The 26,223-nt window shown below is 46.1% G+C and overlaps 1 protein-coding gene across 3 annotated transcripts in view; it reads right to left on the bottom strand.

Annotated features, from left to right (window-relative positions):
- Positions 1 to 1,579: 1,579 nt before the first annotated feature.
- The window catches only part of FTSJ3 (FtsJ RNA 2'-O-methyltransferase 3), a 416,394-nt gene continuing 391,750 nt past the window's right edge, over positions 1,580 to 26,223 (bottom strand). For 2 of the 3 annotated variants that reach the window (XM_069629038.1, XM_069629037.1), the window contains exon 22: positions 1,580 to 2,609. In XM_069629038.1, the coding sequence (XP_069485139.1) occupies positions 2,411 to 2,609 (199 nt within the window). In that variant the 3' untranslated portion in view covers positions 1,580 to 2,410. The remainder of the gene's footprint in view (positions 2,610 to 26,223) is intronic. The other variant, XM_069629039.1, reaches the window with a different exon arrangement.

Below are 26,223 nucleotides of genomic sequence, written 5' to 3'. Positions count from 1 at the left end.
AGGGATTTGAGTGTTTCATACTCGTCCTTAGCATTCTTTAGTGCGTCCTCGACCGCCTTAGCAAACAACAGATCCGGCTCCACCGGTTTGTCCAATAGTGACGCTTGTGTTTCAGCCTTGAAACCAGACTGGCGTAGCCAAGCGTGTCTCTTAATAACAGTTCCTTCTGCTATTAATCTGCCTGCGTTATCCGCGGCATCAAAGGTTGCCTTTAAAATGCAACCGGACACGGCTCTTCCCTCCGCTGAAACTCGTGCCAATTGGCTCTTTAGGGTTCTGGTGCGGAGTCTATGAGTGCCACGACCTCTTGCCACTGATGGCAGTTGTAGCTGGCCAACAGGGTGGTGGAGTTGGCAATCCTTGCCTGGTAGGCGGAAGTGGAGGCCACTTCCCTGCCGAACCCTTACAGTCTTTTGCTCTCCTTGTCGGGAGGAGCCTCGGACGATAAGGGTGTTCCAGCCCTCTTACGGGTGTTAGTAACAACCAGAGATCCGGCTTCAGATGCCCTCTTATATATAGTGGGTCTGATTGGGCCGCCTTGAAAAGTTTTTCAATCCTAGGGTTCACTGCTCTGGTGAGGTTAGGATTGAGGAGTGACGGGTCTATTCTTCTTTGAATAGATTTTAGGATAGGGATGGCCTGAGCACCAGGCCTCCTCTCCCCCACTAACTCTTCTGCGAAGTCTCTTTCCTCCTGGGCACCCTGGGTGTCGATGTGGAAATGTTCTGCTGCTCGAGACAGCACTTCATTCAGGAGTGGCTGGTTGTCGACAGGGGAGTCGGTAATGGGGGCCTCTCTTTCTACTGGGGAGTCTACCCTGTAGGGGTCTTCGACCCAAGGGTATTTGCGATTGCACTTGGGGCAGAATTGGAAAGGGGTACCCTCCATACGCACCTTGTGGCAGCAGGCTGGTAAGTGTAGGAATATATAAGTGTGTCTATATATTACAAGAGTGTAGAGTATGACCACCCCCCACTCTCCCTACTTGCAGGGCCTTGGCCAGCGGCCCAGGCCCGGGCAGAGACGGAAGCCTCGAGGCCCAAAGTCGTCGTGCAGTTGATGGTCGAAATCCTCTCCGATCCGGAGTCGAAATTCGGTATCTCGACGTTGGGGTGGCGAAGGGGTAAAATTATCAATATTTTGCAAAATTATGGCTTAATGCTAGGAACTCCGTGAAATGCTTCCGACCAGTATGGCGGAAAAAAACAATCTGAGGGTCCTAGATGCGCGAGGGAATCAATGGGTACAGGGGACGTCACACTAGGGATAGTATAACTGGCACGCCCTGTGTCGATGCCCATTTTCGAGTTTCGAAAAACAAACTAATACTCTGCAGCTTCCACTAGATGTCGGCCTATGCACAGCATGTGATCTAAGCAGATTCCACAAGCCTCACAAATATATAAACTATTTATCATTGCATTTGTCACAACTGCTTTAACCTATGTACACACTGTAATTATTGTACAGCCCTGTAACTAAGCTGAGAATAACCTTGCTGCTCCTGCGCCCTTATACCCTCGGGTCTGGCACGCAATATAAGTGAACAAACATTCAAAGAAGTTTAAAGGGGACAATCAAAAGTAAATATTTTAATACAGTTTGTATTGCACAGTCAGTAAAAAATACAAACAGTAATTGAAAATAAATCGGTAGCAGAAAGACTATCCAAATTAAAGGTAGTATTTTAAAGGAAGGTATGTAATGTCATATACATAAAAATGGTGGTGGGAGCAGGTAGATTTTCTTTTTTGCGATTATAAGCATGATGGGTGCATCATGCTTCTAATCGGAAATAGCAAATCTACCTGCTCCGACCACCCTTCAGCCTGTCCGCATATGCAAACTGCTGTTGGCTTACAAGCAACATTGGCTGAAAGCATCACACATGGCTTGGCAAACAGGAAATAAACAGTCAACAGAAAGTGACCACCCACTAGAAAGGCTGTTACATTCCACAAGATGCAGAGGGCAGTATGATGACCATCTGTTCCGCCGTAAAGAGCTTTACCTGATTAAGATATGGTCTGACAACAAGATTGTCATTTACCTCATTACAGAGGAAGTGAGCTCCCAAATAGGAAGGAAGTTACCTCAATGAGAAGGAAATTACTCCCTCCCCCACAAAGGATAAAGGCACTCATTAAAATAACCTCAATGAAAGGTGCATTCTCTCATTAAATAGAAAGTAGTATCCTACAAACCATTTAGAATGAAGTGGCCATGCACAAACAAAGGACATTTCCTCATTGAATAGGAAGAGGCACTCCACAAAAACAGCAAGTTACTTCCAAGTCCTTTTAGTTTTTCTGATGCACTTTGGACCCACTGAGATGGATTCATCAAAACGCAGACAATGTCCTCAAGTCAAGTCCTAATAGATCCCATTTTCAACGTTGATGGGATGCCCTCAATGCCGTTTGTGCTTCTGTTTCTTCCCTTGGGCAGTCCTTTTCTGTGCTCGCATGTCTTTCTTCATCCTGCCATCCACCACCTTAAAGTGACCCTTCACGCCTGGCGGGCGGCGCACCTTTGGACCCACGCCCTTCTTAGACACAAGGTAGGTGACTTCTCGCTTTTCTTTACCAAGTCCTGCCTTTTTGTAGATGCTGCGGGAGAGAAAAGAGAATGAGATGTAGACAATGTCGCCAAGTGGTCTCAAAATCCTCAAATACAGACCAATCATTTGAGTTACCACTTTACTGATGATCCATAGGTTAGACACCAATCTAACTATTTTGGGGTCAGCTGGGAATAAAAATGAAGAAATGCGAGAATCTAATGAAAAGAACAAACATCACAATGTAATAACTTCAGCACTCAGTGTGAAGCTCCTTTGCTACACAGGTTCACCCTTAATGTCGAATCTAACAAGGTTAGACTGGTGCCCAGGGCACTCTCCAATCCACCAGCTCTGCTATAGCCCCTTTAGTTACATTTTTGTTTGTGTTACAAATATGACAATGCATTACTTACCGTAAAAGCATTTCTGATGGTTTTATCTGCTTAGATTCACATGCTGTGCATAGTCCGACATCCAGTGGTCACTGCGGAGTATTGCATTTTGTTTTTCCTAGTCGAAAAGGGGTCGGACGATGTAACACTATCCCTATAGTGACGTGCAGTGTACCCACAATCCCTCACGCATCGAGGTCCCTCTGTATTTTTTCTGCCCTGAGGGAGCTTATTAGACGTGAGCGAGTACAGAAAAGAGATATAGAAGAAAGTCTATGTTCCTTCCATCCGAGCAGGGAGGAAGGGTGGGCGCATGTGAATCTAAGCAGATACAACCATCAGAAATGCTTTTACGGTAAGTAATGCATTGTCTTCTGATGTTTGTTAATCTGCTTAGAATCACACGCTATGCATAGACTAGCGAGCAGTACCCGGAGTTGGAGGTGGGTTGTGAGAAGGAAGAGTAGAGAAAATATGTTTTAATACTGCTTGTCCCACATGGGAATCAGATCTAGAGTGGGCATCTAGACAGTAGTGTTTTGTAAAGGTGTGTCCAGAACTCCAGGTTGCCGCTTTGCAAATGGATTCAAGAGGGACATTTGCAATGAAAGCTATGGAAGCCCTGGTGCCTCGAGTGGAGTGTGCTCTTGGCTTGAAGGGTAGTTCTCTTTTAGCAAGAGTGTAACAGAGAGTGATGCATTGTACAATCCATCTAGAAATAGTGGATTTCGAAACTGCATATCCTTCTCTTCCTGCTGCCACCGAGACAAAGAACTGATTAGTCTTTCTCAATGGTCTAGTTCTTTCCATATAAAACATCACTGCTCTGCGAACATCCAGTGTATGCAGGCTCTTCTCACCTAAGTTTGAAGGATTTTGAAAGAACGTTGGTAGTTCTATTGACTGGTTGACATGGAATTTAGAGATACATTTTGGTGCAAACCTAGGATGTGTGCGGAGAACCACCTTATCCTTGTGAACTGTAACAAAGGGGTCTAGTACAGAGAGCGCTTGTAGTTCACTTACTCTCCTAATGGAGGTGTTGGCTATTAGAAAAGCAGTCTTAAGAGTGAGGTCTTTAAGTGTTGCTTTGTGCATGGGTTCAAAGGGAGACCCCATGAGCCTGGTTAGTACCACATTTAGGTCCCACCCGGGAACGGGGTTAGCTATGGGAGGGTGGATCCTCTTCACTCCTTCCATGAAGGCTTTAATAACTGGGACTTTCCACCATGACACTAAGTTGGGAAGTGGTGTATGCGGAAATTCCAACTAAATGGACTTTAATAGAGTTAAACACCAAGCCTGAGTCTAGTAGGTGAGTCAGGTACAGAACAATTTGTGTGGGAGAGCAGTCAACTGGGTTGATGCTCCTTCCCCTACACCAGATGACAAATATCTTCCATTTGCTAGAATAACAGTGACGAGTGTTAGCCTTTCTAGCCTCCCTGAGAATGTCCATGCATCTCTGCGGGAGTTGTAAATGTCCAAATTCTATGATCTCAGGAGCCAGGCTGCTAAGTTCATGGTCTGAGGGCATGGATGTAGTGTCCTGCCTTTGTCCTGTGACAGCATGTTGTACGGGCAGGGAAGTTTCACTGGAGGAGATAGGGACATCTCCATCAAGTGAGCGAACCAAGGTTGTGTGGCCCACATAGGGGCCAGCAGTATCATGTTAACTTGTTCCTGGTGCATCTTGTGCACTATCTTGTTGAGAAGGGGAGTCGGGGGAAAAGCGTAGACAAATTTCCCTGACCATGGTATCGATAGACCGTTCCCCTTGGATTGGTTCTGGGGGTACATAGAGGCGTAATCTTGGCATTGTGAGTTCTCCAGAGTTGCTAACAGATCTATTTCTGGGAATCCCCATTGTGTGAAGACGTCGAAGACGATGTCTTCGTCTAACCGCCATTCGTACTCTGAGGGCAGAGGGAAGTCTCTGCTGAGTTCGTCTGCTAGCAGACTGAGTTCCCCTGGTACATGTTGTGACAGTAGGAACATGTGTCTGAGAGCCCACTTCCAGATGTTCTGGGCCAGCTTGGACAGTCCTGGAGAATGAGTGCCCCCCTGCTTGTTGAGGTAGTACATGGCTGTGGTGCTGTCCGTGAGGACCATCACTGTCTTCCCTTGTAGATGTGCCTGGAAGGCTTTCAGAGCCTTGAACACAGCTAGTAGCTCCAGTAAGTTTATGTGCTTAGATGTTACGCTCGGAGTACAGACTCCGTGAGCAGTCTGATGGGATAGGTGAGCCCCCCATCCTGTGAGGGATGCGTCTGTGGTTAGAGTGGCGTCCACTGCGGGGGTGACGAATGGTTTCCCTATTACCAGGCTTTCCTTCGACCACCACCGTAGCGAGAGAACCAAGGCCTGCGAGACCACCACTAGATCGTCCCATTGTCCGCTGGCCTGACACCACTGGCTGGAGACACTCTTGCATTGGGCGCATGCGCAGGCGCGCGTGAGGTACAAATACATTCATGACGCCGTCATTCCTAGTAAGCGCATTGCTTTGCGCACTGTCACCTCTCGACCGGCCACATATTGAGGGATTTGAAACAGCATGTTTTGGACCCTCTCTTTGGAGGGGAAGACGAGGCTGTCCTTTGTTCGAATTAGAGCCCCTAGGAATTGTTTGATCTGGCTGGGTTCTAAGCTGGACTTCTCGTTGATGGAGAAGCTCAGTTGAAACAAAAGGTCTACATTCTTTTGGGTATTTGAGAAGCATGCTTCGTAGGAATCCCCTGTTATGAGCCAATCGTCGAGGTAAGGGTATACTGGGATGGACAACCTGCGCAGGTGGGCCACTGCCAGTACCTTCGTGAATACTCTCGGCGCTGATGCTATGCCGAAGGGTAGCACTCTTAGGTAGTGTTTGCCCTCTATCATGAACCGGAGGTATTTCCTGTGCGCTGGCAACATTAAAATATGAAAGTATGCATCTTTCATGTCCAGTGTTGTCATGTAATCTCCCTGTGAAAGCAGGGGGATTACCTCCTGTAGAGTCACCATACGAAACTTTTGAGGTTTGACAAATTTGTTCGCTGGGCACAAATCTAGTACAGGGCGCATGGTTCAGTCCTTTTTGGGTACAAGGAAGTACATTGAATAAATACCTTCCGTTACCTGGGACAGAGGCACGACCTCTATAGCTCCTTTTTCTAGTAGTTGGTCCACTTCTTGAAGAAGGATGGCGAGCTGTTCTGCCGACATGTGTCGTCCCCTTGGGGGTCTGTACTAAGGGAAACTGTTGAATTCTATACAGTAGCTGCGGGCTATGGTTGATAGTACCCAGCGCCTGATGTTATACCCTCCCATGCTGGAAGAAAGTATGTTAACCGGCCCCCGACCGGTGAAACATGGGAGGGGACCCGAATCTTTGAGTCATTTGGTGTTGATGGCTTGGGAACCTCTAGGGGTGGGACCCCAACCTCTTCCCTTGCCACGGCGTTGTCCTCTTTGGTTATATTGTCCACTGGTGCCTTGGTTAGAGGACCAGTTACCTGCAGAGTATTGCTGCTGGCGTTGGCCTCGAAAAAAAACGTTTGTTGCCATAACCACGTTTGTGGGGAGGCCTTGAAATTTGATCTAGTGTCTCGATTGTGTCAAATTCCTTCTTTGCGGTCTCTAGTGCCTCATCCACCGCCTTACCAAAGAGGTTTGCATCTTCTATAGGTTTGTTAATAAGAGATGCTTGTGTTTCAGGTTTAAAGCCTGGATTACGTAGCCATACATGGCGTTTGAGTAGGATTCCTTGGACTAGGGAACGCCCAGCCGTCTCTACAGCATCCATAGTATGTTTAATGATGCTTTGGTTGACTAAGGTCCCTTCAGTCACCGTGGCTAGAAGGCGACTACGTAGGGGTTCCTGTACCTCCTCAATGTCCTTACGTAGTTTGCTCCATTGTGCATCTATGTAACTTGCCAGCAAAGAGGAGTTGTTGGCAATTCTTGCGGAAAAGCCAGCTGAGGCTGTAATCCTCTTTCCTAGGGCGTACAATTTTTTGTCTGGTGGTGCCTCGCTAGTTGACAGCTGGACCCCTGCTCTCTTCCTGGTATTTGTAACCACTAAGGAGTCTGGTACAGAGTGGTCCCTGATGTATAACGGGTCCGATGGAGAAGGACTAAATCATTTTTCTATCCTCAGGTTGACCCCTCTGATCAACGCAGGATTGGAGAGTGAAGGAATAATTTGTCTCTTTACTGAGGCGAGGAGGGGAATGGTTTGGCTGACAGGGGGTTTCTCCTTAATGATCTTTTCTACAAAGTCGATGTCAGGAGAGGTTTCCCCGGTCTCGATCTTGAAATGCGCTGCTGCCTTGCATAGGAGTGCATTAAAGGTAGCTTGATCGTCTATAGGAGATGTATTCCTATTAGGTGAGTCTTTGGGTGGGGACAGGTTTATGGCTTCAGGGTCTGAAAATGCTGATGGGGACTGGCCAGGGCTGTGATGCGCCTTCTTCTGGGCTTTCTCTGAAGCCCCATCACCCATATCCGGGTTGTCTTCAAAACCTTCCTCCTCTAGGTTTTGTTCCCCTTCATTGCCTAAGAATTCGTCATCCTCCTGAAAGTTGGGGTCCTCTCCAGTGAGGTCATATAGATCTACATCCTCATGGGGGGGAGGGGGGAATCCAACAGCCTGGGGTACTTGGCCCTGGGATCGTCCTGAGGTCCCTCTCTTGATCTCTTGGGTGTTGGAAGGTTCTGAGTCTCCATAAACCTCTCCATTTTGCCCATACAGAACTTGAGCCTCTAGGGTTTAAGGTACCCCGGAGCAGTCAGGGGGGAAAAAAGGGAGGGCCTTCCGTTAGAAAACGCTTCGACCTATCCCATAACTTAGAAGAGAGCTTCCCCTCGCCTTCTGAAAAGCCTTCTGGTAGGCTAGGAGTCCCTCTCGACTGAGCGGGCGGTTCCTGCCTTTCTTCTGACCTTTTCGGCATTTCCTGGGCCTTATGAGCGGTAACCGACGTCTCTTTCACCGTCCGTCTCTGGCTATCAGTGGAAATAATCCTCGCCAGGCTCTCGACAACTAAACTGTCTGTCGAGGGTACCTCCAGCGTCGACGTTACAGGCGTCGCTTGCTCTACGCTGACGGCGCTCTCTGCCGGTGCGCGTTGTCTGGCGGTTTAGTGATACCGCCCTTATCTGGGGGTAGCCCAGTCGCTATTCGTGTTTGCGGTTGCTAAGGGGGGGGGGGGGGCTTCAGACTCTTACGGTCTGAGGAGGCCGCCGGTAGGACCTGCGTCTCCGTTGGCACTAATGCTCTCTTCGTCTTCGACGAGGAAGATCCGTGGGTTGTATGTTTATGGGAGTGTTTTCTGTGTGCGTCCTTGTCGCCGGGGTGTTCATCCCCATAAGCAGGGCGTGAGCCGAGCTTCTCGGGGCCGGGGCCGGACGACGAGGAGCGTGAATGCTCCTTAGAGAGGTCTACGACTTCCGAAACGAACGTCGGGTTGTCGCATTCCTCGTCACTTTCTGCGGCGGCGGCAGGTGATGAATCAGACCTAGACATGGCGTAGGCTGCCCGCCTCTTGACCATACGATCTTTCAAAGTCTTCGGCTTAAGGAGCTGACAGGCCGCACAGCCGTCTTCTTTGTGGTCGAGGGGCAAGCAACGGTTACACCGTTTATGCTCGTCTTTCCAGGTAAATTTGCCTTTGCAACGCGGGCAAAACCTAATGGGTGTCCTCTCCAGAGCTGAGGAACAGATTGCATGTGACAACCCCGAAGGAAAGGGAGGGGAAAGGCATTCTCAAAGAGAAACAATAAATGTCCCACGACCCCACTCTCCCTACTGTATTTGGCCGTCGAGGCCAGGCCACGTGTTCGGCGAACGCCGAACAACCTCCTCCGTCGAAGGCACCGCTTTGCAGCAACAAACAGCAGTGAACAGCTTTGCAGCTACGACGCCGAAGGAGGGATGTAAGTAATAATATAAATTAAGGGCGACCAAAGGTCAAATAAAGTTTTTTGCAATGTCTCTCGAGGAGCTCTGCGTATAAGCGACCAATATCTGGGTGGAAAAAAACAATCTGAGGGACCTCGACGCGTGAGGGATTGTGGGTACACTGCACGTCACTATAGGGATAGTGTTCAGACACGCCTTGTCGACGTCCCCTTTTCGACTACGAAAAACAAAATGCAGTGACCACTGGATGTCGGACTATGCACAGCAAGCGATTCTAAGCAGATTAACAAACATCAGAAATGTAACAGAGCAGATAAAGGAGCCATGATTAAGGCAAGGAGAAACTAGCCGTATTTGAACTAATATAAGTAATTGCTTTACACTCTTATGTTCATCCTCACTTATCAGTGTGCGTAAAGATTTGAAAGCGTGCAGTTCTAATGAAGCTATTCATCAACATTGCATTGCATCAATTTTTGACTTTATACATCAAAAGCATTAATTATAGAATGCACAAGTCCATGTGGCCACTTTGCAGATGTCATGGACAGGTAAATGGAAGTATTGTGGTGGGAGAAAGTAATGGCTATAATTCAGGAAGGTAGTGAGAGCTGTGCCTTATCATAGGGCTTAAAGACAGCACCAACCAAGGCTGGAAAGTGTTAGGGAGAATTCTCAGAAATGTGCTAATTCCCTCCACCTTAGAGAACCCAGCAACTTTTCTGGATTTTGAGGACTTGATTTTTTTTTTTAACCTGAAGAGAGTGTTACCCTTTTTCCCCCACACTCATGTATTTTTATGTGAATTTTACCTCAGTTTCTTTTGGTTATGAGTCTGACAAACACCATAGGCATCATCTTTTACATTGTCACACAGCACCTTCAGTGAAGTGGCACAGGGCAGTCTTTCAGATTTCCCCAAGGCTTAATACCTTTCTCTGGGATATACTACTGTTTCGCAGAGCAGTAAAGTGAAATTGACTTTACTTACCATTGTACCTCTAGACCCAGCACACACTCTTACAATAGAGTGCTGGAGGGGTTACTTCGTATCCCCCCCGTCTAGATCCTCATGTAACATTTTTATGTTACCCTTTCCTCACTGAATGGCTGGTGGCAGTGGTTTTGTTTAAACTACCATGGGTTTGCAGTTACTGTGGGCTGCGTTTGCGGCTCCAGTAAAGCAACCGCGGGAGCCATTTTTTCAAAATGGCACAGAGCCATCTTTGATAAAATGGTCCCCGGACTTTTTTTTGCCATGTCTTTCTAGAGATTTCCTCTGCGCGCTGTACCAGGTTTAGTCTCTTTGTTCATTTCGCCTTTGGCGGGATAAAGGAGTGAAGCCCGCCTCTGGCTCCAGAGAGTCTGGGGTAGGCAGGAAGTGAGGGAGGTGCCCAAAAATCCCTGTGCTCATTCTCCTAGGAGACCCAAATGCACTCTGTGGTGATTGGCTGGCTGACTGTCCGACAAGGACAGCCACCCTGCTGGGCGAGTGACAGCTAGGCTGGAATGAATGGGAGAGAACTGAATAATAGGCGAGTCTTTTGGATTGGAAGGCAGAGTCGACCACTGGACGAAGGAACCAAAGAAGAGCTTGAAGAGGACGCCTGCTGCAACGCCTGGACCGTTGATTTGCCTGGTGAAGCCCTGCTGCAGTGCCGAAATGCCAAGTTTGCATCGACAGAGAAGCCGCTGCAAGGACGACTTCCCACTTTGAGTTGGTGGGACCAATCAACTCCAAAGTAAGCCAGCTGGACATACATCTCGGAGCTGGTTGAATTTCCACAGAGTTGCTGCTGGAAACCGTATAGCCAGGGAGAGGAACACCTGATTGTGTGCGTTGCTTTCAAGCTGGCCTAGAGCTTTTGGAAGATCGTACGGACACCCAAGAAGCAGGACTGACCAAGCCTGAGCCCCCTCCACAGAGTGTGGGACCCTAGAAGCAAGGAAAGCCCACCTCAACAGCCAGGAACCGCATTGTTGCTATTTGCGGTAGCCGTGAGGAGCTGAAACGTGAAAAACACTGAAAGTGAAGTTTGCCGGTTGCCAGCTTTGACCATCCCAGTGCATTGCAGGAGTCCCCCGATGTCCTCCCTCCTGTCCCCACGATTGAGGCCCAGGAACAGAAGTCATCAGCTGCATCTTTTCTTCATTGCTAAGGTACTATAGAGCAAGTCTAAGAGAACTTACCTCTTACTGTAGAAGTGCTTGTAACTTCCACAACTCACAAGTCTAATCAGCTTTTGGCCCTACATTTGATTCTTCTCTTCTTCAAAGACTTGTGCAAAGACTTTTCCATTTACTTACCAGAAGTGCTGCATCCTATCCAAAGACCTTTGCCCATTGACTTTGATTTAGCCTACTGAATTGTATGACTCTTCTAAGAGGATCTAAAAGTGTCTGCCCTGCTTAAGAATATTTGATTTGTTGTGTTCTAAAAACCTTTGCCTTTTACCAACTTTTAAGAGTGTTCTGAAAGCCAATAGTAAGATATTAATGTCCCCACCACCTTGTTATTGAAGTCACCTATGGGTGTAGGTTGTGTCTGTGGGCCATCCTCAAAAGGGTCTTATCTGATTCAGAAACTCAGAGTGTACAGTATTGAAGTGTATTTGTGTGTTACTATCATATTGCTCCCTTCTAAGTAAGGCTTTATAACTGACTGATAATTAATAATTGTTTATGCAAGAAACCTTGAGTGTAAGTTTATTTGAATACCTGTAACTGTGGATCTTTGTGCAACTCCACTACAGCTCACATTTCCCCTCTTGAGATAAGCCTGGCTGCTCAACACGCGACCAAAACTGTGTAGCACAAGCTTATACCAAAGGTTGGGTTGCCTATACCTGTAGTCCTAGTTGTGTGTAGTGGTCCCCAAGGGTACTGCATGCAAACTTTGCCTAACACTGGTAGCAGGTGGTGAGGATAGATTGTAGAATTGTTACATTGAGAGTTGCTATTACTTTCGTTCAACTAAAAACCTTCACAAGGCTAAGCTCCACTAGAAAAGCAATTGTAACATGCCAGATATGGATAACTTCAGACAGAAAGCCCTGATCATTTTAAGAGTAGAGCAACTGAAAGTAAAGGAATGTGTAAAGTCAGGTCTCTCCCTGTTAAAGGAAAGACAAATGTACCAATTGCACGATTGTTGAATAATCAAAGTCTGGGTAGTCAGCCTGTCACACCTACTATTCCAGGAAATGTGGAAACTGACGAGGATGATGATAGTTCAGAGTCTACCGCTAATATTGTTGAAGAGTTAAAGGAGTCTCAGGAAGAGAGCACCTCTCTCTTTACCTCAACAGGCCCTTATGCCTCACCCTTTAGCCACAGAGACCCTACCAGGTCCAGTACTGAGTCCAGAATTTGTCTCTTGTAAAAATGAGACTTGAATGAGAGTTCAAAAGATTATAAGTCCAAGCTGAAAACAAACATCAGGACATCAAACTAAGGGAAATGGAATTACAACATGCTTTTGAAATGAAGAAATTGTCTCTTGAAAATGTTTCTATACCAGAGTCTTCTAGGTCTTCGAGTCCAAAGAGACCTTGCATGCCTAAAGAAGCAGTGAGTATGTAGGAGGTGAAACCTGATATTTTGGATTGGCTGCGTGCTTTTGAATATAACTACGGGATTCAGGGTTTCACATGGAATCAGTTGATTCCTTGACTTTTGTCTAGGATCCCCCAGGTTGCAACTGATGCTGTAATGGAGGTGGGGGAACTTGAAGATTGGAGTATGAAAATGTGAAGCTAGCTTTGATAACTAGATTTGGGAAAGCTCCTTCCCAGTACCTTAAGAGGTTTAGGACCCTCAAAAAGACTGATGGTGCCCCTTTGGCTACCTGGGTGTGTGAATGTTTGAAAAACTTTGATGGTTGGGTTACGGGTTACAGAGTGAAATCTTTTGAAGGAATGAGAAATCTGTTTTTGTTGGAATCAATCCTGAGCGGAGACAGCACTTGGCTGACTAAAGATATTGATCCCAAGAAGCTAGCTAAAGCTGCTGACTTGTGGGTTGCCAAAAAGGCTACTCGCAAGGATTCTGGCGCTACTCCTAAAAAGGGATGAGGGGAAGCCGCACAAGAAAGATGACAGAGAATTCTAAAACCTCCAATCCAAAAGAGGGCCACAAACATAAGGATAAGCCATATGGGAAACCAGGTCAGTCTAGTGAAACCTCTGGTGCCAAACCAGAGGGAGGTCAGCAGAAGCCCCCATTTGTCAAAACATTTGGAAAATGTTATGCTTGTGGGTCAACTGACCATCTGAAAGTGGATCCCAGATGCAAGGGTAAACCTTCAGGGATACACTGCCTCCTTAGCCTTCATGCCTGAGGGAGAAGTACATATGGCAAGTGGACACTTTCAACGATTGGCTGAAAACCCCATTGGAGTCTCTGCCAGTGTTTTAGTGTCCCTGGGTCTGTGGGAACAGCAGAATGTAGATGTATTTAACTCTATACCAGATAGCACAAAAGAATACTACAAGGACAGTATACTTGTAAATGGTCAGGAGGCCCCTGCCATTAGAGACACTGGGGCCAGCATCACAGTGGTGGATGAAACCTTTTTCCAACCTGAGGATGTTGCTAAGGCACCCAAAGGTCCCACACTAAGCTTGCTGGAGGCCCTGTCCAGATGGTTCCAATCCTATCAGCTCTCATCCAGTGCAACAATAGGACTGTAAGAATACCTGTCAGTGTACAAAGTGAGGTACCTGGGAGAGTCCTGTTGGGGAATGACTTAAAAACTCTTGGAGTTGTATCAAGCACCCAGAGGCCTCCCAGTAAAAGGAAGCAGGAGCAGACTAGGAAGGCCAGAGAGCTCACTTTAAATGACTCTCAGTGGGTTGTTATAGAAGAACCTATAACACCCAGTCGACAGGAAAAGCCAACTTCTATTTCCAAGAAGAAAGACAAAGGGTAAAACCAAGGTTTTAGGAGACCAGAAAGATAGCACTCCTGTGCATCAAACCAGGACAGCCCCGGGAGGACAGTCCAAAGTCTCACCAGTGACTACTCCACCAGCTGAGGCTGAATGTGAGATACAACCAGAAGAGGTTGAGTAGGCTACTGATGACACGGAGCTGGAAAAAGACCCCCCCCCCCCGTTGTAGATCTGGATCCTAAAGACCATCCTAAGCTGCAGTCTTTACTGGCAGAAGGTGGCCCCTGTAGGACAGACTTCAGCAGAGGTCAACGAGAGTGTCCTACTCTTGAAGGACTTTGCCAACAGGCAGCTTCCCAGCTGGAAGGGCAAGAGCCATGTAAGCATTGGTTATACTGGAGGATGGCCTCCTCTACAGTGAACCTATTGAGTCTACCCCAGGAGACTATAGAAGAGTTCTGTGCCCCAGGCAGCAAGACCTTGGTTTCTACAGTTAGTCCATGAGATTCCTTTGGCTGGTCACGTAAGTTTTAAGAAGACAAAGGAAAGAATGTCTCTATTTCTACTGGCCTAAAATGGGGTCTGATGTAAATAAATTCTGTAGAAGCTGTCACACTTGTCAGACATCTGGCAAGAGTGGAGCCAATGTGACACCAGTGGTGGGAGTCCCTTTTGAGAGGGTAGGAATCGACAGTGTTGGTCCCTTAGACCCTCCAAAATCTTCAGGCAACTGATTTATATTGGTTGTGGTAGACCATGCTACCAGGTATCCTGACGCAATACCTATGAGGACTGTCGCAGCTCAGGCCGTGGCTAAGGCCCTATTTGGTATCTTTACCAGAGCAGGTTTTCCTAAAGAGGTTATCTCTGACAGGGGGATCCAACTTTATGTCCCACTACATGCAGGCCATGTGGAAACACTGGAGTGACGTACAAGTTCTCAACAGCCTACCATCCCCAGACCAATGGGTTGCTAGAGAGGTTTAATAGAACTATGAAGGGCATGATAGGTGCTTTAGAAGAACCCCTTAGAAGAAAGTGGGCCCTTCTACTGCCATACCTTCTCTTGGCTTATAGAGAAGTCCCTCAGGAAGGGGTTGGATTCGGTCCCTCTGATCTTCTCTATGGTCATCCGGTTAGAGGTCCATTGGCCATAATTAAGGAGGGGTTGGAGAGTGCTCCTTCCCACAAACCAGTGAGAGTCACTGACTATGTGTTAGGTCTCTGAAGGAGAATGACAAACATGATGACAGAAGCTTCAGATAACTTGAAAGAAGGTAAGGCTCTGGTGAAGCATTGATCAGAAGGCCAACATGGCTGGGTTTACTCAAGACCTAGTTCTCGCGCCTTGAAACACTTGTGTATAAGCACGTTATAAATGCCATATCATATGGTACCTACAAGGCAGAGGGCCTTGCAGGACAAATGGATTGGACCCTTTAAGGTTGAGGGAAAACTTGGAGGTCAATAATTTGGTGGATTTAGGCAATCCTAAGGAGGCCCCAGGGTCTTTCACACCAACCGCCTAAAGGCCTATGTCTCCAGACCATACCTGGGAGCTTTGCTTCTAGCCTCTGATCAGGAGGAAGAGAGTGAGCCTCTACTTGACCGCCTCATGGGACAACCGTTAGATGGGCAGATAGGAGTTAATCTCTCTTCTAATCTGACACTGGAACAACAGGAGGAGTGCAAAGCTCTGTTAAATCAGTTTGCCCCTCTGTTTTCACCCTCACCAGGCTTGACCCCTTGGGGCCAGCATGATATTCTCACTGGTGACTGTTTACCTGTTAAAAGCAGAGGTTACAGAATGTCAGACCATGTACGTACCCACATAAAGGAAGAGGTCAACAAATGCTTGATCTTGGGTAATGGAGCCATCTACAAGTCATTGGTCGAGTGCAGTTGTGCTAGTACCAAAGGCAGGATCCAAGGAGTTGGGATTCTGTGTGGACTTTAAAGCCCTTAATGCAGTCACCACGACTGATGCCCATCCTTTACCTAGGACAGAAGAGCTGGTGGACAAACTTGGTTCAGCCAAGTACCTCAGTAAATTTGACCTAACAACGGGCTATTGGCAAATGGCTCTGACATACCATTCCAAGGAGAAAACTGCATTTTCAACCCCTGGAGGACTACCAGTTTAAGGTTATGCCTTTTGGATTAGAGAATGCACCTGCTACATTCCAAAGGATGGTGAATCATGTTCTGAATGGGAGGGAGGACTTCTGCATGGCATACTTGGATGACATTGCAGTGTTCAGCCCTACTTGGAAAGAGCATATTGACCAATTAGGATATGTATTGCAGTGTTAGGGAAAATGCTCATAAATGTGCTAATTTCCTTCACCCTAGAGCCCCCCAGCAACTTTGCTGAATTTTGAGGATCTTTTTTACCTGGAGAGAGTGTGAGCCTTTTTCCCCACTCTCTCATGTATTTTGATGTATGTTTTACTCTTGTGTTTCATTTGGGTATGGAGCCTAAGCAACTCAATAAGCATCATCTTTGTTTGTGTCACATAGCACCTTCAGTGCAGTAACACAGGGAAGCCTTTTAGGCTGTTCCAAGGTTTAAATGGCTTCTCTGGGATAAACTACTGTTTCCCAGAGAAAGTAGTGTGAAATTGACTACTAGTCTTTTTTAAATTCCTAGACCCAGCACACCCCATCTTACAATAGAGTGCTGGAGGGGTTAACTAGTATCCCCTATGTCTGAAAACTCTTGTAGCTGTCAAATGCTACCCTTTCCTCTCGAAATGGCTGGTGGCAGTGGTTTTACAACAAACTACCATGATTTTTCCTGACCGTAAACAGGAACCATGTTTTTCAAGATGGCATCTGAGCCCCCTTTGTTTAAACAGGTCCCCGTCCTTTTTCGCCATTTCATTTTTGGAAAGGTCCTTCTAGAGTTTGTCTCTGTGCGCCAAACCAGGTTTGGTCCCTTTGTTCCTTCGCCTTTGGCGGGCTTCAGGACTGAAGACCGCCTCTGGTGCCCGAGTGTCTGGTGTGGGCAGAAAGTGAGGGAGGTGCCCAAAACTCCCTGTGCTTAGTCTCCTAGGAGACCCAAATGCACTCTGACGTGATTGGCTGGCTGACTGTCCAGCAAGGACAGCCACACTGCAAGGTGACAGCTAGGCTGGAATGAATGGGAGAGAACTGAATAAAAGGTGAGACTCTTGGCTTGGAAGGCAGGGTCGACCACTGGAACGAAAGAACCGAAGAGGAGCTTGAAGAGGACGGCTGCTGCAACTCCTGGACTGTTGGTATGCCCGGTGAAGCCCTGCTGCCGGTCTGAATTGCCAAGTTCACCTCGACAGAGAAGCCCCTACAAGGACGACTTCTCCATTTGAGTTGGTGGGACCAATCAACTCGACACTAAGCCACCTGGATACCATTCTCGGAGCTGGTTGTATTTTCTTCAGAGTGCTGCAGGAAACCAAATGACGATGGAGAGGGATACCAGTTTACGTGCTTGACTACAGCTACCGGAATTGAAGATTTGCCAGCTTTTTAACCAGTCGCAGTGCAGGAGTCCCCCGACATCCTCCCTCTTGTCCCTACGGCCAAGGCTCAGGAACAGCGAGATCTGCAGGAACTGCCAGGAACAGAAGTCTTCAGCTGCATCTTTTTCTTCTTTGTAACATACTGTGAAAACCTGATCGAGAGAACTTAACTCTCACTGTGAAAGTGTGTGAAACTTTTGCAACTTGCAGGCCTAATCAGCTTGTGACCCAACATATGATGCTTTCTTTTACGAACTACTTCTAAGAACTTTGGCAAGGACTTTTCCTTTTAACTAACAGAAGGGCTTTATCCTATACAAGACTTTAGCCCATTGACTTTGGCCTAACCTATTGGATTGAATCAACCCCTCTGGTGAACTCAAAACATTTGCACTGTCTAAGAATAATTGTGATCTTTTTATTAACCTATGCCTTTTTGCTCCTCCTTCAAAGTAGTTTAAATGCCTCCGACGGGTACAGTGTAAAGTACTGAAGTATATTTGTGTGCGATATATATTGCCTCCTTCTAGTGAAGGATTTATAACTGACTGTGAAATAAATTACTAGATGTTTTACCAAGAAACGTTTAGTGTAAGAGTCTTTTTGAATACTAGTAATTGTAGACCTCTGTGTAACATTACAGCTCACATTCCTCTCTTGAGATAAGTCTGGCTGCTCAGCAACGCTACCAAAACATTGTAGTACAGACTTATACCAAAGGTTTGTTTGCTTACACCTGTAGTCTTACTTGTGTGTAGTGGTCCCCAAGGGTACTGCATACAAACTTTGCCTAACACCCTGTGGGAGGCTGCACCAGCCTGGACCTCTTGGCAATAGTTAACCGAACCTTTGGTATAAGCATTTACTAACAAGTCGGTAGAGTGACTGAGCAGCCAGGCTAATCTCAAGAGGGGTCGATGTGAAATGTAGGTTTGTAACAGATTAACAGTGACAAGTATACAAATAAACAATTCCAGTCCAGGTTTCTTGATTAAACAATTATTTAATTTAACAGTCAGTTGAATAAGCCTCCTTTAGAAGAGAGCAATATATATGTAACAAAAATATACTTCAAAATACACACACTTAGTTTCTGTAAATCAGTAGATACCCATTTGGGATGGCACACAGACACTTCCTACACCCTGAGGTGAATTACATAACTAGGTAACTGTGGACATTGATACATCACTGGTACATTTAGAGCAATACTGAGTTTGGTGTCAAAGAAAAGGTTTTGGGAATAAAACAATGGTTAACAAATATTCTTAAGCAGGCAAGTACTTTTTGAACACCACCCCCGCCCCCAATGAAATGTAAATTAACCCTATCCCAGCTACACAAGTTATAGAATGTGTGACTTTTGTTGAGGGATAGTTCAAGCACAAAGTCAGCATAGAAGAGTCTTTCAGGGAGCCAGGACAGCCAATGTTAATTGAGCAAAAGTCTAGCTGAGCTGAAGCCCTTCTTGCAAGTAAGTAAAATGTCTTGCACAATGTTTTAGAAGTCTGTAGAAATTGAAATCACTGTTGGGCCACAGGCCGGGAGGCTTGCGAGTGGCAAAGCTGCAAGCAACTCTGCAAAGGCAACCAAGACAAGTCTCAACTGAGAACTAGCAAGGCTACACAGCAAGATAAGTCCCCTTAGTTTTACAGTTCCTATGGTTTGAAGAAATTGGTTCCAGCTGGCTTCTGTTTGTGTGTAGGTCTGCAGATCCTGTTGTTCCTGGGCCTCAGTCATGGGGACAAGAGGGAGGACGTCTGGGGACTCCAGCACAACAAATTGAAGGTTGGCGGCAGCAATGGGCAAACTTCAGATCAGCAGCACTTCGTGGTTTCAGCTTCTCGTGGCTCTCGCAAATAGCACCACAGCGGTTCTCTGATACCTTAATGGACTTTCCTCGCATCTGGGGTCCAGCACTCTGTTGAGGTGGCTCAGCCTTGGTAAGTCCTGCTTCATGGGAGCCCAGAGGATAATCCTGGAGCTCGGGTCTTACTTAAAGACGACACACTCGATTCTGGTGTTCTTTTCCCTAGCAATTGGTTCCTGCAGCAGCAATGCAAGTACAGCCAGCTCCGAGAGTATTTCCATATGAGCTCGTCTTGGGGTCGATTGGTCCGACCAACCCAAGGGGAGAAGTCTTCCTTTGCAGGTCTCATCTAGTCGAGGCAAATTCGAAGCTTCAGCACTGCAGCAGGGCTTCACCGGGCAAACCAACGGTCCAGAAATTGCAGCAGGCGTCTCTTCCAAGTTCTTCTTCGGATTCCTTCGTCCAGTGGTCGACTCTGCCTTCCAAGCAAAAAGCCTTGCCTTTTATGCAGGTTTCCCCCATTCATTAGCATCTTAGCTGTCAATCACACAGCCGACTGGCTGTCCTCCAGCCAATCGACTAAGCACAGAGTTTCAGGCACCTTCCTCACTTCCTGCCCTGCTAGACACGCTGGAGCCAGAGGTGGGCTTCACTCATGAATCCCGCCAAAGACAAAACCAACAAAGGGACCATACTTGGTTTGGCGTGCAGAGTAAATCGCAAGAAGGACCTTTCCAACAAGAAATGAAAAAAAAGACTGGGGCCAGATTGACATAATTGGCACCCATAGGTGCTTTACTGCAGCTGCAATTGCGGACCGAGGTAAAAACACACAATAGTAGTAAAAAAGTAAACCACGGCCACCAGCCATTAATTGTAGAAAGGGTAGCATAAAATTGTTACATGAGAAACTAGACAAAGGGGATACTAAGTAACCCCTCCAGCACCCTATGCTGGATCTAGAATGTTACACAATGTAAGTAAAGTCAATTTCACTTCACTGCTCTTAGAAACAGTAGTTTCACCAAGAGAAGGCATTTAAACCTTTGGGAAATCTAAAAAGACTTCCCTGTGCCACTGCACTGAATGTATTTGTATTTATTGATTTATTAAGCGCTTTACGCCAAATGTGCTGTGTGTCACAATGTAAAGATGGTGCCTATAGATTTTGTCAGACTACAAAGTCAAAAGAAGCAGTTCAATTTAAACAAAAATGCATGCGAGAGTGGGAAAAAGGTCTCACTCTCCAGGTTAGAAATTAACAGTCCTAAAGTCCAGCGAAAGTGCTGGGGGTCTCTAAGGTAGAAGGGAACTAGCCAATTTCTGAGAATTCTGCCTAACATTAAATATAACCACAATTATAAAAACAACACTTTGCTGTAAGGTACACAGACCAAATCGTATCACCTAATTTGCAATACCTAAACAGGAGTTCTAGGGAAGCCAAAACCAATAGTTACTTTTAGATTACCTTCAGTAATACCAGGGTAGTAGACCCAATTCGTTGTACTGTGATGCTCAGCAAGAAATCACACAGTAATATCAACTGGACAAAATACTTTTTTGATCTAGTGAAACCGATTCTAGGAACAGTGTAAACCTAGAAGTCTGATTCAGGATAAGTTATTCTAGGGGAGTTGGACCCTGGGGTGTAATATTCAATTACCTTTGTTTTTCAGTTCACAGACTAAGGGAAGCAATAACTAACTTATTTTAGGATAGCACAGTTCTATTCATGGTAGGTAAAACCTATACACTCTTTACAGGGGCTATCAGCAACTTAAAGGCAGGTGTAAACCCAAGACTGTGTGTGTCTAAAACAGACCAGGAAAGCAAAACCCAGTGTTACACGTTATGAATGACTCCAGGTTATCCAAGGTAGGTTAAACCTAAGGCAGACCTTTACTGGACAGGCTAACAGCAAGTCTGGGGAAGCAAGAACCAGTTGGGAAACTTACACACTAATTTGCTGAAAGAAGTGAAGCCAACAGCATTACGTTTGGCGAAGAGGCACAACCAATTCACAGGTGGGTAAAATCTACTTTTCGGACTGGCAGAACATTTCTAAGGTAAGTAATAACCTTTGTAACTGCCCTGTCTTCAGTCTTGTCAAAATGGCCCTGCTCTTTTTTCGCCATTTCTTCTTGGTAAGGTCTTTCTTGAGATTTACGCTGTGCGCCAAACCAGGTTTGGTCCCTTTGTTCGTTTTGTCTTTGGCGGGATTCACGAGTGAAGCCCGCCTCTGGCTCCAGTATGTCTGGCAGGGGCACGAAGTGAGGGAGGTGCCCGAAACTCCCTGTGCTTAATCCCCTTGGTTACAGGAATGCACCCAAAGGTGATTGGCCGGCTGGCTGTCCAGCAAAGTTGGCTTCCGGAGTTGCTATAGCTTTCCTCTCACAAGCCTCCCAGCTTGTGGCCCTTCAAGTGTTTTATTTTTCAACAAACAGTTCTAAAAACATTGTGCAATACTTTTTACCTACCTGCAAAGATCTTCAGTTCCCCTAGACGTTGTGCAACTAACATTGGCTGTCCTGGCTCCCTGTGTGACTCGTCTTACCTCTGACTGTGCTTTGGCCTTTCCCACAAGAATGTACTCTGCATTGGAATGTTTCAGAAGTACCTAACAGTTTGCAAATTATTTGTTAACTTTTGTTTTCTTCCTCTTTTCTATCTTTTACACCAAACTCAGTATTGCTCTAAATGTACCAGTGATAAATGTCCACAGTGTCCTAGCTATTTAAGTCAACTGAGGGTGTAGGAAGTGTCTGTGGGCCATCCCCAATGGGTATCATCTGATTTAGAGAAAAACAGTGCGTTTAAAAGTGTACTTTAAGTGTTACATATATTGCTCCCTTCCGAAGAAGGCTTATACAACTGACTGTGAAATAAATTCATTGTTTTATCAAGAAACCTTGAGTGTAAGAGTTTATTTGAATAACTGTTACTGTGAAACTGTGTCACAATATTAAGGCTCACATTGACCCCTGCTTGAGCCAAGCCTGGCTGCTCAGCCACACTTGCAACCGGTGTAGTTCAGACTTGTACCAAAGGTTGGGTCCCTATTGCTAGGAGGTCATGGTTATTGTAATGCACCCAAAGGGTACTGCATACAATCTTGCCTAACAGTTCCAACAAGGTTAGTCAGAGAAAGTTAAAGGGGAGCCCTGAGGGCAACCCTGTAATAATAAAAAGGTATATTCCAAAAGTTGTCAAAGAGGATAAAATTAAAAGGACATTGTGGATAGTCTTAAAAATGACACCCATAAAAAGAGTAAAATAATCAGTGAGTGGGAATCATTTTCCACACACTGAGGTACAGGGAAACATCTACCAGTCCAGCAAAATGGGGTTCTCACAATTGAGGTAGATTTAGTTAAAATGTTACTTAACAAGGTTGACCGAGAGACCCCCAGCACTTTTGCTGGACTCTGGACTTCTTTATTTTAATCTCCGTAGTGAGTGGAACTTTTTGCCACTCATTCATTCTTTTTCTCTGACTGGGATTTTATTTATACTGTTTTATGGAGTCTGGTAAACTCCATATGTTTAATACAGGCATCTGCTTTTTGCTTTGCGACACCCAGCACACTATGTGCAGGGTCACTGTAGAGTCTGTTGAACTTCTCTTGACGTTTAAATACATTTTCTTGTGAGAACTATAGTTCCCAAGAATAGTAGGATAACTTATCTTTCTTAGCTTTTCTTTTGTGGGTCCAGCACACACCACCTTATGTGGGGTGCTGGGGGGTTACGTTGTAACTCCTTACCCCACTACTCATGTAACATTTTGTTACAATTGATTAACCTAAATGGCTGGTGGCAGTGGTTACGTTTTCCTACCTTTTGTGCAGGTCACTAGCAAGCTGATTTCTCAGCTGCAGTACAGCACCCGTGGGTGACTATTTTCTCAAAATGGCGTCTTCTTTTTTTGCCATTTTTTGATTGTCAGTTCTTCTGGGCTTTTCTTCTATCCTTTAAAGTAGATTTGAGTCATTTGTGAGTTTTGCCTTTGGCAGTCTTCAGCCCTGAAGCCCGCCCAGGCTCCAGTGTGTCTGGTAAAGCAGGAAGCGAGGGAGGAGCCTGAAACTTCACTGTCCTTTGTATGTATGCCTGCTGAAATCAGTTCTAAATGGCTTTCCTGGAGGATTTTTGGAATACAGACAGTCAACATCTGGAACAAGGAATCCAGAAGCAGAAGACGAGCAGGGACGACAGCAGCACCTTACAGGACTGCAAAAGCACTGGTGAAGCCTCGCAGTTTTCACATCGACAATAAGCTGGTGGAACCAACTAGGCTCAAGACCTTCATTTTGGGCCATCTCCCAAGTTGCTGCGACTTTTCTGAGTGGCAGAATCTCAACACCCGGGGTACTTGAATCATCGAGTGCATTGTCTTCCGAAGATCGAATCCGGCTGAAACTTTGCAGGCATCTGTGTGGACCACCAGAGGCAGGAATTCTTCAGCAAAAGTCCCCTCACCAGAGTTCAGGACCAAGTAATCTAGGAGAATCCGACCAGCGATATTAGTTTCTTCTTGGTGCTAAGAAAAAGGCACCAAAACCACAAAGTCGCTGGAGTGAGCTGAATCCATTACTGTCGACCCCTTATCCGGAGTGCTGGAGCAGAAGCCCGCCAGAGGTCCCCCCTTTCGTCACCACAATCAAGGAGCAGGGTTAGGAGAGTTTTCCTGAAGTCCTACTGGTAGTAAGCCAGTGGTTTGTAAACCCCCCCCCCCCAACTCAGATTATCAGTCTGTACTAGCTCAGGACCTTGGTAGAGTGGCAGAGCAGTCAGACTCATTTTAAGAGGAAAATGTGTGCGCTGTAGGTAAGTACACTGAATCCCAGCTAGACCGACAAAATAGCACTTACATTAAAAGTATATATTTATTATATTTACACCAGAAGCACTTTAAATACTTCAGACGTTTATGCTAGAACACTTCGGAATACTTGATAATACACTTAAAGGGCACTTTCACTTTTGTGTTTGTTCGCAGTTACATGTGTAGCAACGTTAGAAAGGGTAAAGACAATGTTAAGGTATTATTGGTTATTGCGCACTCTTACGGTTTTCAACAGAAATGCATTTACTCTGCAAACACATGGTAAAGTCACTTAAAGGGGGGAAAATGGTTAGTGTAACGTAAGCTTAGTTCAAGGTTCTAGAGACTGTTTCTTCGCCTAGTTAGTCCTATATGTCCAAAACACGACCCTAGCTAAAGGCAGTTCGGAGAGGCCTTGAAGTCTTGACAAGGAGCGAATTACGAAGAGTTCCTGTGGATTTCTTCCAGTCTCTAGTGTTAAATGATGCAGCAAGTTCATAACTAACAAGGCAAACTTTAAAACAGACTTGAGGGGGACACAAGCAGCAGTGGCTTGGGTCTGAGGTAAGAGGGGGTTGCTCTGGACACCTAGGTGCACTCCAACGCTCTAGAGCAACTTATTGGAATCAGGTAAGCAATTCCTTTTCCCACAAAGTACTTTGGGTTAGAAGAAAATGTTCGTGCTGGATGCTTTGCAATTTTGCAGTTCTGTATCAGACCTCCGGATTACTTGGTCTGAGGAATGAGGCAGGACAATGGATGGGATCTCAGCAGCAGTCTCAAGGGAGGACCTGTAGCACGAATTTCAGCAACTTGTTTACTCTGCGGTTTTGGTGCCTTTTCTGCAGCACCAATAAAGGACACAGATCACCTGGTCAATCTCCTTCGCTTCCTGTAGTCCCACACTCGGATGAGGGAATCGGGACGAGGTGGATAGGATCTCTGGAGTATCTTCCCGGATTCAGCAAATATTTGGACGTATTCAGCCTTTCCACTACGATGCACTCGGAATGGGCAGCAGGTCTCTGGGTATTGGGGTTCTGCAGCTCTGGAAACTCCTAGGACCTTGAGAGAAGGCTTGTTTCAAAATTCGTCTTGGTTGTTCCCGCCAGCCAAAGGGAAGGAGTCCTCTTCGGAGCTCCTCTGTCACACAGAAAATGGGGTCAGGACAGCAGTGGTCGCTTCACAGTGTTGCAAAGGGTCTGCAGTTGTCTGATCGTCTTCTTCGGTTACTTCAGTTTCCAGTGGTCGACTTGCTTTTCACTCCAGAAGCCTCACCTTTTATACAGTTCCAGCACACACTCTTCTGCAATCTCTCAGCATTTTTACAGAAAAAGGCAATTGGCTGTCCAATCAGGACAGCCAGACCCACTGTGGAAGCTGGACCTATTCAGGGACTCTGGCAGACAAACGAGGGGGGGTGGAAAACTCCTCCCCCACATCCTGCCTGCCCAGACTCTGGAGCCTAGGTGGGCATACCAAAGGGTTCCCGCCAAGGTGTCCGGCAGACTTGCATGCAGTACCCTCTGGGACCACCACATACAATTAGGACTACAGGTGTAAGCCAAACCAACCTTTGGTATAAAGTTTTTGGTAACGAGCTGAGCAGCCAGGCTTATCTCAAGAGTGAATGTGAGCAGTACAAGATGTTAACAGAGGTCTTTCAATCACATTGGTTCAAGTAGACACTTTACTCAAGGTTTCTTGGTAAAACACTTAATTTATTACACAATCATTTAGAAAACATTCACTAGAAGGAGGCAACTTAATATTATGCACAAACACACTTCAGTACTGAAACAATAAGTATGTAAATTAAGCTACCCTGAAATTGGAGCAAAATGGCATTTCAGGTACTTTCAATGTGAGTAAAAGGCACAAGGTAAGTAGAATAGATCACAAATACTTTCTTAGGCAGGGCAAATAGTTTCAGTTCACTTAAAGACTCGATTCAGTTCAATAGGCCTAGGCCAAAGTCAATGGATTAGTGTCTTGGATAGGAAAGAGCAGTTCTTGGAGTAAACGCTAAAGTATTTGCAAAAGTTCTCAGAAGTAGTTTGTATGAAAAAGAATCATCTGCTGGGTCACAAGCCGAATAGGCCTGCAAGTTGGGAAAGTTTCACGAGCGTTCACCGCGAGAGAGGCGTTCTCTCAATCGGGTTGGCACAGTACCTTAATATGAAGAACAAAATGCAGCTGAAGACGTTGGTTCTTGGCCGTACCTGCAGATCTCACTGTTCCTGAGCCTCAGTCGTGGGGACAAGAGGGAGGATGTCGGGGGACTCCTGCACTGCACGAGATCGTCGGAAAACGCTGACAAGATGGAATCACTTCGGTTCC

The sequence above is a fragment of the Ambystoma mexicanum genome, chromosome 12 (assembly GCF_040938575.1).
Source record: "Ambystoma mexicanum isolate Mex_15411 chromosome 12, UKY_AmexF1_1, whole genome shotgun sequence".
NCBI lineage: Eukaryota > Metazoa > Chordata > Amphibia > Caudata > Ambystomatidae > Ambystoma > Ambystoma mexicanum.
Note: the sequence above shows the minus strand (reverse complement) of the source record. Positions and strands in the feature narration are given on the sequence as shown.